This window comes from Typopeltis vanoorti, chromosome 22 (assembly GCF_054136105.1).
Source record: "Typopeltis vanoorti isolate ZY-2024b chromosome 22, IOZ_Tvanoo_1.0, whole genome shotgun sequence".
Classification (NCBI taxonomy): domain Eukaryota; kingdom Metazoa; phylum Arthropoda; class Arachnida; order Uropygi; family Thelyphonidae; genus Typopeltis; species Typopeltis vanoorti.
Window position 1 is genome coordinate 60,092,566 of NC_143570.1, and position 12,949 is coordinate 60,105,514.

Below are 12,949 nucleotides of genomic sequence, written 5' to 3' on the forward strand. Positions count from 1 at the left end.
TCTTCACACAGAAGGAGTCACAAAATTATAATATATAAATCATAAATAAATAGAAAATAATCATAACATAAATAAAAAAAAAAACCGGCCTCGCCTACTCTCTATACGGGAATAAAAAGGCGTTAGCGGATTTTATTTTATTTTATTTTATTTTTTAAATAAGTAGATCATAAATAATAAATTATTTATAATGTAATAATAAAGGAAGGAAACAATAACATGATAGCGTGGTAAGAAGTTGTCTATGACAAAGTCAATCAAATGCCTTGGATATATGAAGAGCAACAACATGAATTTTTCCAAACTTTTCCATGGCTTTTGCTCAAAGGTGAGTGAGGTTGGATAGGAGATCTGTTGTGGGTGAAAATTTGCGGAATTTATATAATCGATCACTGGTTAACTGGTGAACCTCCATGTAATGAAAAAGTTAATGACGGTATCCATTACTTTTGATTGTATTAAAGTGAGGACAGTGGATCGATACTGTCGTGGCTAACTTTCATCTTCCTTTTTAGAGATAAGATAAGATATAGGCTTGCTTTCGTGCTTTTGGATAGATCACAGTGACTATGACAGTTTGTATAGGCGATACAGGGCTGGTATTAATTCTGAAGCACAAGCAAGTGTTGAGCATAATTGCAGGGACTCTCTATACCAGGAGACATTGGAATCGATTACTGAGTATTTTTCTGATGCTTTCCTGGAGAAAGATCCAAGGAAGCAAGAGACATGTTGTTGTTGTTCTTGTAAAGGAGGGAGATGACTTTCTTGGTCATCTATACAAGAACTGGAGGACTAGACTGATGCCAAAAGGTTAACCTTATTTTTCGATAATTTTACATTTCCTTCTGGATGTGAGATAAAGAATCATAGAAGAGAATAATTTTTATACTTGTGAATGCTAAGTACGAAGCTGAAGTTTTATATCAGCCATTTAAAGTATCCTGAATTTTTATTTTAGGCTGCTTTGGCACAAGTAGCCTTTGGAGAACCAGGGCTTGGATAGCATGTGTACAGTTTCATTTATTCGGCCGCGCAGGTGCTTGTGATAGAAACAGGGATCATACCACGGATAAAGAGACACAAAAATTCCTAGCTTTACCCCAAATGGTACCTCTGTATTGCCGTAGGACACGAAGCTGAAATTCGCTGGGTTTCCATTTCTCAGATTGGTATCAAAATCGAACTACGAAATGAAAAAGTAGACAAGGTTATGGTCATTATCGGTAGGAGAGCTAACAACTACAGTGTATTTGGAAGGAGACTTGGCTAAGAAAAGGTCCAAGACGTTGGTAAAAATTAAAAGGATTATCAGGTATTCTGGTAGGCAAGTGAACAAATAGTGTTAAATCATCAACGAGAGCAAATAATTTGGCTTCCCTTTCCATATTGATCTATAAAGTTAGATCTCAAACTCGAAAGATACTCAAAATAATGCTCAGAAATGTATTAATGAAAGAATTTTATTAAAATTTGGTATCTGATATGCCTCCGAAAACTGTTCAGCCATCTTTGATTTTATTTCGTTCGGATCATTTGCACGTGCGGAAAGGGGGTAAAGCATTTCAAAATTTTATACTAATTTGGCAACTGAGTCGAATTTAACAAAATACACAGAATGTAGAATGTACACTGATATACTGATTATGTTCCTATAGTTAGTTTTGGTTTCGATTGAATTATTTTTATTGAAAAAATTTGGTAAAATATGACCAGATAGTAATAATTTCACACTAGCCATATGGAATTTAATGAAATTTAGTATTTGGAATCTGTATTAAAATTTGTGGAGTCGTTTTTATTCGGTTTAAATCGGACCATCTTAGCGGCATAATTATAAGTCAAACAAAGGTGTATGAAGTACATGAACCAACGTGTAAGGAAATGATTACAGGCAATCATGACAACGATTAGACTTCGCATTTCCAGAAAAACGAAAATATTGAAGTTTGTTCTAGTTCTCTAACCTTTTATAATCTGTATTAAAATTAGTTTTAATGAAATATTCAAACTGAATTTCTGGAACACATGCATCCAAACTAATAATAATACAACTTAGTTTTATAAAATCGTGTCCAGCTCCTTTGCTTAGTGCATGCAATGTCACGAAGGACGCATGCACACTCATAAGTGACAACTTTGACAATAGACGCAGGAAACTGAAGCTTCAGTGAATGCCCCGGAAGCTTTAATTGTAAAGTGATGTTTTTAAAGTCGAATATATCCAGTTCCGTTTACCGTATAAATAATTTTTATTCCTTTTATTCACTTAGTTATTCACATGTGACGTCATTTGACTTCTCACGGTCACTCCGTACCTCATCGGGTTTTGGGAGTGAAGCCTTCTGCTGGAAAAAGTGGTAGAATTGCAGATGCCATTTCCACAAAAAAATTAATAGGACACTCACAGACATCCATGCCCCTGGCGGGAATCGAACCCGCAGCCTCTTGTTGAAGAGCGGGTGCGCTAATCATTCAGCCAACCAGGCCGGCTTTTATTCCCTAAGCAGTGTAAACTCTACTTTTACTTTTTTTTTATGCGTGCACTCGTAATAGGAGATTCCGTAAACATTTTGAAACATGGATCTCAAAATTATTCTGTTATGAATTCTATCACCTAGAAAACTATAAAAGATAGAAGGATAGTTTCAGTGGGCGTTTATTATTTTTTTAAATGCAATGGGTAAAGTCATATTTTGATATTTTATGCCCCCATGGAGGTGTTATTATTATTGCGTGACATGGAGTCCAAGGATTCAGAGTAGGAGTGCTCTCCTGCTCATGGTGTTCCAATATTTTTGGCAGTGTAATGTATGCATTTAACAAGTCCTGCCTTCTGACTAATTTACTAGTAAGAAATGAGGGCATGTTTCTGGAAAAATGTCCTCTAAGAGCATAATACAGATGGCTGAATTAACTAAGCAATGTTTCAGAACTTCTCTGGTAGTGTTCGGAAACCAAACATAAGTTTCCATCTTGAGTTATGAAGCGAACAAGAAACACGAACAACAAACAGAAGGTACAGTTAGCACAAACAACTCCCTACGATCCCCAGAAAATTGTCATTTTGGAGAACCGTCTGGTGGTAATTGCCAAAATTAATTATTTTGAAAACGAGAAGGGTATGTTCCGGAAAAGAAGTCGCGGTAATATGATGCGAATATCATAACATACTCGAATAGTTTGATTATTGATTTCTTCTAGTGATGGAAGGCATAACATTCTCTTTAGGCTACATGTTAAATGCATTCGCTTCAATAGTGTTTGTTGTTGTTGTAATGCCAACATTTACCTTCAAAGAATTCTTTGCATATTAGGTCAATGCCAGTGTTCACTATCAGATTATGCATCATCAAAACATACATTGCGATTCGTCCAGAAAACTTACCTCTTAACGCTCCAACTGTGTCTCCATAGTTACAGTAATGTGCTTTGCGTGTTTCTGTAGAGACAGCTTAATATGCCAATATTTTTAGGGTGGAGTTTTTGCTACTAACACTTGCTTAACTAACTACGTGTTTCTAATGAATAAATGTGACTAAACAGATTTTTTCTTGTCTGATACTGGTATGTATAGAATTTTCCTAAAGTGTTTTGAAACTAGGCCAGAGGATAAATACACAATGCGTTTAACATGAAAAGTAGATTTTTCATAATAAACTAGCATTATTCTCGCAAGCGTTTTAATAATTCAACAGACATCTAGCGTACATGGATTGACATTATTCTTCTGAGTTAAGTTCGACCTATTTTTTTTTTCTGAACATGTGAGTTTTTTAAATTACTGCATTACATAGGTGACATAATTCTGCTTTATTAACATTCTGTAGTACAGTGGTTTTCAAACATTTTAAACGAACGCTCTTCCCCTTTTCTTTTTTGTTAAAAAAAAATCTTGAATCCCATAACTTTCAGAAACAATATTGACCTATAGTTTTCTTAGCACGTAATATACTTGAGAGTAAAACTAAGATGTTCTTACAGTTTGTTGATAGCACGCAATTATACTTCAAACTAAACTAAAAGTAAAATAACACACAGGGTTATTTATTTTAAAAATTGTAACTTTTAAATTTCCAACTTGGTATATTAATGACAATAAACATATTTAATGAGGTGGCTAGGCTTATTCTTGAGCACGTATTTATTATTTTATTTATTTATTTATTTTTCAAAATGCGATGCATTTTAATGCTATGCTGTATTGAAATAAGTGGATCGAACATTAGAAAGAGTATTAGGTCCCTTGGAGGGTTTTGCTGTAGTTTGAAAACCACTACTGTAATAAGTTATAACACCTTATTGTTCATAACACAGTTTTTTTTTTTTATATAGAGTCGTCTTCTATTTTTAGTTACCGAAATTTTATCGCCTTTATATCATTTAAGATATTTTGCTGTTCTGTTATTAACTTAGTAACTGATGAATTGTGATGAAAATTCTTGTTGAAAATTATTTAGTGAAATATTTAGTAGTTCTAATGGATCGATCTTCTAGGGATAGTTGATTGATTTAAAGTACTCTTAAAATGATTATTAAGTGTTCTGTTTTCATTACCGCGTTACAACGTTTGCAAAAGGAATGATGTAGAATTTGTGAATCTGTGGTCTCTGTTTGACGGAAAGAAGGATTTGTACAGTGCGGATGGACTGTATCTGAATGGGTTTGATGTTATAGTCTGGAAAGAGCTTTATTCACCCAGCATGCTGACATGCAAATTCAGGGGAATTTAAGCAACTGAGGGTGAAGCAAATGAGTTTGTGTGAAGGCAACCATGAAGCGAGTGAGTGGGAGAATGACCAAGTGAGGAATCTAGTCTCTTAAGTAAAAATATTGAATAGGACAGTCAATTCAGAAAGTAAAGGTGGCTTGCTGGTGTTGCCATTTCTATATACTGATGTCAGAAGTATCCGAAACAAGAGGAGAGTGGTTTTTGGCATTGGTTAGTGCAACAACCTCGCCAAAAGTTAAAAGCATTAGTGAGCATTGGCTAACAGCAGATGATGTAATTACAGGCATAGAACGTGAAGAGTTTAGTATTTTCAGGGAAGATAGAGAAGATAGGATGGGGGGGGAGGAGTTCTGCTGATGATAGCAGATGAATTGCATACAAACAGAATAGGAGACAGGCGAGAGGGTGGCTGTTCATTTGAAGCAATCTGGTGTGAGATTAAGACCAGTAAGACAAAATATACAGTTGGTTGTTGCTATAGGCTAGGGAGTTCCACAGATGATCTGGAAGACAAGCATCGCCAGATTAGTACAATGAATACAGGTCGAGTGATTATTATGGTGAGATTTCAACTATGGAGATATAGACTGGAAGGAAGAATGATCACATGGCAGAAAGGAAATAGAATTTATACATCTGCTAAGAGATAATTACTTAAGCCAGAATATGATGGAGGGGACAAGAGGTGGGAGAGTATTGCACCTGGTCAAAGGATCAGAAGAGCTATTCATAACCAAGGTGACAACATTGCATCCAATTGGTAAAATTGATGACCATGCGGTCTTGACTTGGGACATTGTAAAACATGAGGAATATTCTATGAAGGGATATTTGTGGAACTACAAGGAAATGCTTAAATCTGTACTATGGCCTAAAACACTACAGGATTAAAATGTTAGTAGTGCATGGGATATAGTTAAGGGTCATCTAGAAGAAGAAGCAGTATTAAATTGTATACCTAGAGTAAGGAGTGTTAATCAGGTAGGAATTAGATGGGTGAGTAATATCATTAAGCACGAACTGCAGAAGAAGAAAATGCTGTGGAAGGTATATAAAGAGAAAGGTGACAAGCAAACTCATGAACAATACAATCCTCAGGCAAGAAAGGTGATCAGCATGGCAAGGAAGGCAAAATCAGATTATGAGAAGAATTTAGCCGAGCAGGCCTAAGGAAATCCTAAAGAGTTCTTTCGTTATGTGGCACGTAAAAGGAAGGATGACTATGGAAGATTAAACTTAATGAGTGATAATGCTCACGAGGAGACAGAAGTGGATAAAATAGTTGAGGATGAATTGGGGGTTCTTAGGATACTGCAGAATCTCAATGTAAATACAGTTGTGGGATAATATGGGATATCAGCTAGGGTTTTGTGAGAATGTGCAAGGAGAGTGACAATGCCTTTGACTTGGCTATTTAATTTAAATCTCAGCTGTGGTAGAGTTCCAAGGCAGTGGAAAGGGGACAAAATAATTCATTTGAATAAAGTACGTTCTAAGACTGCAGTAACAAATTATAGACCAATCAGTATCTCAGGCTTAGTGGTAAAAGTACCAGAAAAATTGGAAAAAAAGAGAATTCAAGGATGGGTAGGTAAAAATATGATACTGTATGAGGATCAACATGGCTTTGTGAACGGTCGGCCATGACTTAGTAATTTACTAACTTTTTTTATAATAGAATGGGGATGGATATGACACTGGTTAAGTAGATAAGAGTGAGGCTGCTGGATAGATATCAAAAAGTGGTGTATAGAGGGACAGAATCTAGGCGAAAACAGGCGACTAGTGGGGGGCCACAAGGTTCAGTGTTGGGACCATTGCTGTTTGATTTGTGCATAAATGATATAGGAAATAACCTGAAAGGAAACATTCAGTTGTTTGCTGATGATGCGAAATTAGGTACAGTAATAGTTAATCAAGGCGATGTGGAGAGCTTGCAGGACGATTTAAATAAGGCTGTTAGTATGGACAAAAGTTAATGAGTGTCAGTTTAATGCCGAGAAATGCAGAGTTTTGCATTTTGGGATAAATAGATTACAAGCCGTGTATCATATTGATGGCACTATACTCCAGGAAATAGATGAAGCTAGAGATTTAGGGGTAGTGGTAGACAGAAAGTTAAATTTTAGAGGACATATTGCTAAGGCTAAGGTAGCCCATAAGATTACGAGGGTGGTCTGAAAAGTTCTCGGCCTAACAATGAAAAAACGAATTTATAATTTCAAAATTATTTTTATTTTTCAACATAATCTCCCTCGAGACGTATACATTTATTCCGGCGATGCTCCAGCGCCAATATCTCATCCCTGTAGTAGTTCGCAGTAAGATCTGCAAAATACCCCTCAACAGCTGCATTCACCTCTTGATTCGAAGAAAAACGCTGACCAACGAGGAAGAGTTTTAGTTTTGGGAAGAGATAGAAGTCAGAGGGAGCCAAATCTGGAGAGTAGGGTGGATGTTCCAACAATTCATAGTGCTGATCCCTTAATTTTCCTATTGCCAAAACACCTTTGTGGGCAGGTGCATTGTCCTGATGAATGACGATTTTTTTTTCCTGCAAACTTCTCTTTTCTCACGAATTTTTTCGTCTAGTCTGGTTAAAAGATCGGAATAATATTCCCCGGTTATTGTTTTACCCTTTTCAATATAATTAATAAATAAAATGCCTTTAGCATCCCAACACACCGATGCCATGGCCTTTCCTGCTGACGGAACCGACTTTGTCTTCTTTGCCGCTGAACAACCGGCCCACTGTTTTGACTGCTGTTTGGATTCTGATGTATACTGGTGAATCCAAGTCTCATCCATAGTAATAAATCGATGCACAAAATGAGTTTTGTTCTTGTTAAAACTCTCCAAGCACTGTTCAGAGATTTTCATGGGAGTGCATTTTTGATCAGCGCGGCACCCATCTTGCGCAAAGCTTTTTCATTTGCAATTCTTCATTCAAAATATATCCTACATGTTCTTTTGAAATGCCTACAGTCTCAGCAATCCCACGCACTTCGATTTGCCGGTCATCCAATATCATATCTTGCACTAATCAATGATTTCTGGTTTGTTACACTTTTTGGATGTCCTTTACGTGGATCATCTTCAAGGCTGGTACGCCCGCGTTTAAACTCAGCAGCCCATTTCTTAATTGTCGAAAACGAAATGAATTTCTTTTGGCGTTAAATCTTCTTTTACAAAGAATTCTATAACCGCACGATACTCAAATTTATCCATTTCAAGGGATACAGACAACACTTTTCCTTCAGACAGCTGTATAAAAACAAACCACTTGATAGAATGGTTTGTAATTTCACATGGATGCTTATAACTGATGTACCAACTTAGAAAAAAAAATCTTGCCAATAGTGTTGCCATCTATGGTCGAGGCCGATAACTTTTCAGACTCTTACTTAGTTAGTGAAGAACACATTAACAAGTAGAGATAAGAAATTTGTGATTCCTCTTTATAAGGCCTTGATACGCCCACATCTGGATTACTGTGCTCAATTCTGGTTCCCTGGGTTTCTTGGGGATGAGGAAGCAGTGGAGAAGATTCTGTTGTATTTTTCTTAATTTAACCTTCATTTTGCACATAATCATATATTGTGGTGAATAACCACTATACCATGCATAATAATGTAATGTGCATTTTATATCATTTCCCACGAATCATCGGGATACATTGGCTTACAGATAGTGAACTGCCTACCTGCCTACCCATAGATGACGCATTTATGACCGTCTCTATCAGTCATGCGCACTGAATTATCTTGTAATTGAAATAAACTTTTCTGTTATAATTAATTTTCGTGTTATTTGCGTGTCTATTTTCTCCCTGGAAAATAACCGCCACTAAACTATTTTGAAGTCGGGTTCAATTTTTTCTTCTTACCTCTGTTTAGAAACCAAAAAAGAGTTCCATTATTTACATTATTATATTGAGTGGGCAGAGAAAAATATTCATTCCAGTATTTGAGGACATCATGCAATCATCACCTTTTGTTTAAAGTAATTACTCCTCATTTTTGACATGCTAAGTTAGTTAAATTAATATATTTTCATCTAGTTTTCTATTTCTCTGAAAATACATGACCACATTTCTGTTCTGTCTTCCATAGTGAAAAGGAAAGACACTATCGGAGATATCCAGAGCACGAGATGACATCATTTGATCGGTTTGCTCTTCCGATTCTTCGTGATGATTTCGGATCTATGGGTAAATTACAGAAACAACACCGACTCAGCTTTCTCGATGAAATGCTAGAGGGTTACGACAAGCGGGCGTGGCCTACTTATGGAACAGGTAAGGCTAAATTTTATACTTATGAAAATAACGTGGAGAGAGAGAGAGAGAGAGAGAGAGAGAGAGAGAGAGAGAGAGAGAGAGAGAGAGGACGGACGGAGGGTAGTGGTAAGATTGAATAAAAAAGTTTTTAAAAAACTAAACTCCAAAATAAAGTTAGAAAATCCACATGCATTCAGAGGCAGGGGTAAACGGAATTTATTGAAGGGCAAGGCTTTCACAAAGGGAATTTTTTGATTGGTAGCAGTTGCATTCATATGTTTTTAAAAAAAAAAAAAAAAAAAAAAAACAGATATACACGAGAAATCCTTATTGCTGGTCACTCTGTATCTTCCTTTCACTGGTATTGCCTCTTCCATGTGTTGGATTCAGGTTTCAAAATCATGTACTTGCCTTATTCTATTTCTGTTTGAATACGTAAAACACATAAACTGAACATAACTGAATTTAGACTGATGATGCAAACTAAAAAATAAAATTCATAATGCTATTATCGATATAGCATATTAAGCTAAGGAAGTAGATTAAAAAGAATTTAAAACTAATTGAAATTAATATTTTCGTTATCTAATTAAAGTAAATGCCAATTAATCCTTCAATGCCTTAAATAGATATTACAAAGATTTAACCAAGAAAGTAACAATTTCAGCAAGGAAACATATGTGAACTCTAAAACACGAAATGGAAAAAAGTAATACAGAAATTAAATTTCAATTCATGGTGCGAAACTTGCATTCCGACTCGTAAAAAAAACTGGAATGAAAAGAGTTGCTTCATGCTCTGCGTGAGAGTCATTCCAAAGTCAAAATACTGAGTCTGGTTCGGGACAATTAAACATCACTCTCGCACTTGCTAATCTGTCTTTTGCCTCTCCTGATGCTCTGACATCAGAGGCGCCGAGATAAATATCAGTTATTTTCCTTTTGGGAACAGCGCCAGACTCTTCTTTCTACCATTTACTCAGAACTCAGATATTCTCTCTCTCTCTCTCTCTCTCTCTCTCTCTCTCTCTCTCTCTCTCTCTCTCTCTCTCTCTCTCTCTCTTTCAAATTTTAATTATGTACGTTTATTCAGTGTTCTCTTCTAAGTTATTATTATCTCTTTGTCTCACACCATCTTACAATTATTTTTTCTTCGGTCTGGTTGTAGATATAGTTTCCATGACAGGTTTATCTTTTCCTAAATAATATTCTTCTCCCCAGTCCCTCAAGACTACCGCACCATATCTACTTTTTATTCCCTCGAATGCACTTGCACAGTCTGTATCTACATTCTTTTGCTGCCTAATGTTTAATTATAAAACACACGGCATGTGCATACACCTACTATATAAGGAATCCATCTACCAAACTTCATTATAACATGTGAACATGATATTTCGATACATGATTGTGATTTTTCGCATTTTACAATGGCCTTAAAATCCATTATTAGTTCAATATATACTCAAGAGAAACTGTTGTTATTATTAGTAGTAGTTGTAATAGTTGCAGTGGTATATTTAAAACTTACCATTGTTTTTAAAACTTACCTACAGAACACAAAACAAACTACTCGATTCCTATAATCTGACGCAAAGAATTACTGGTAATCTGAGGTCCCAATAGGGAGCATTTCTTTCCTCATCGATCGTTAACATTTACATTTGTGTCATTAATCGGTTTCCACTAACAAGCAAGATATTCTAATATGCGGATGATATGGCAACGGTGTCCCTGCGGGGCCGGATTTAAGGTTATTGTGACCCTAAGCTATAAAACTCTCCTCTACCGAGTAAATTTCAAGTTATCAGTACTGAGGCGGAACCTTTTGTAATGTGATGCCCTAAGCTGTAGCTTGTCTAGCTTAAGCGTAAATCTGGCCTTATGTCCTTATATAAGGATTTGAGTACAACATTCAACGCAATATCAACCTAGTCACGAACTGATTTACACTGATAAACTAAACTCCATGATATTCAGAAACCCACAAACATAATTCTACAATTCATCAGCACTAAATATCTAACGATTGGTCTTTCGCCATCCTATGCAGATGATTCCTACTTGCATAATATTACAACCATCACAAAGATAAACTCAATGCAAGAGCTTGGAATCGCATTGTGATGACTGTATGGCTCAAGGCATATACATACACACAAGCCTTGTCTTACAATTATGCGCATAAAAATGTGTAAAAATAATGGAAATAAAAAAGCCTTAGAAATAACAAAAAATCTTTATATGAGAACGAGTGTATGTGCTTATGCAGCTAAATTAGAGGTATATAACCATTCAAAACAAATTCCTCTTGTGCAGGACAAATCCTCAGAAAAGCACTAATAAACCGTAGTTATCCAATGTCATCCCCAGAACATAATACATGCATTGAGGATGTTTGCGGATACGTTGCTAATATGTTCGCGAAGAAGGTGGTTGGCATATCAGGGTTTTTCGAATGAAGATGAGTTAGCCGGTTTCACACGGAGATTTTATATATTCCCTGAAATTTGGATAGAAGAATACATGCAATTCGTACACAAAAATGTATCTATTTAGCCATGACTAACCACATCATCATCATCATTATTATTATTGCATATTTTCTAAGCCTATGTACTTATTAGTGTTTGCCTTATGTGAAGATGTATTTATAGCATTTGCTGCTAATTATGGTTTGTAACAGACGGTTATACATTTGATCTGTATGTGTTACAATATACAAATTTCAACAGATATGACAGCACTAGGTTCTTTTTTTTTTTTTTCATTTTCAGATCCGAACTGAACATTTGATCATTTGTCATAACTACTTGCATGATTTTTAATTTAGGTCTTTGTTTTAGTATTCTCAATATTTATTTGTTTAATACTAACTGGGTATATTACCACTAAAATGAAACAGTCATTATGACATATGAAACGTTTAACAGTATGAGGCATTATTATTACTGAACCGAATCACAAAGCCGTTTTCAGGGTCTCGTAATATGTTAAGTGTTTTATATTGTATAGAAATTTGTTTAATTGCTCTTGGATCTGAAATCCCTGAAATGTTGAAGTTTGGTATGGTTATTTTGTTGTTTTGTTTTGTTTTGTTAGAAAAGTAGTGTCTAAGATCAGCTATAGTGAGAAGTCAGCAATTGCTAACATATACTGACGACTAGAATGAAATGTTATTTTAGAGCTCCAATGTCGTTATCTGTTGTTGTTAACCAGCCTGATTTTCAATGAGCATAGTTTCTTCATTAAATGCTTTGGCACAGAACCATATTAGGATACGCATCTGTGTATGAACTCACCTAGTAAATTGTAGATGGTTTTTCTCGTATTCCGTGGTAATATATCTTGCAGATAATGCATGCTTAAGATTAATACTCTTTTACTCAAGTTTTAGTGTATTATTATGTGAATGTGGTATCGCATGATGAAGCCCAAAGTGGCCTAAATATTTGAAAGTGTGAATAATTTCCTGGGTTGTCTGGCAAGGTCTTATTTTTTGCAGTCGGAATGAGATATATCATTTAAGTTATATGTTTACGTAAGAGAGATGTTTTATCACCTGAGGGTTTCTAAAAATGAACTGAGATTTATTAGTGTTTATTATAATAGAGTTCTTCACAAATCAGTCCGTTATAAAGTTGAAGTCTTCTGTAAATAATGTATAGCTATGATGAATCTTTGTGACGAGATATGAGTAATATACCATCCGTATACTGATAGATTTGATTTTAAAGCGTTCGTTAGTATATATCTGAAAGAATTAAATTCTCATTTGTATCTGAATAGTGTCTATTTATGCAAAAGCTGGTATAGTTCGCCATAAATTTACAATTTTTTTGCTTCTAAGTGTTATTAAATCTATATAGTAGTCGCTCGCTGCTTAAACCGTGTTTGCGAAATTCTTATTAATTGTTGACATGGCAGATGTGTTTTACG

General features: G+C 35.4%; 1 protein-coding gene across 1 annotated transcript in view; it reads left to right on the forward strand.

Annotated features, from left to right (window-relative positions):
* Window positions 1–12,949, forward strand: part of LOC150094447 (glycine receptor subunit alpha-3-like) — a 77,040-nt gene that overhangs the window by 22,974 nt on the left and 41,117 nt on the right. Inside the window, exon 2 of the mRNA XM_090411744.1 lies at window positions 8,845–9,029. Within this exon, the coding sequence (XP_090267870.1) occupies window positions 8,845–9,029 (185 nt within the window). The remainder of the gene's footprint in view (window positions 1–8,844; window positions 9,030–12,949) is intronic.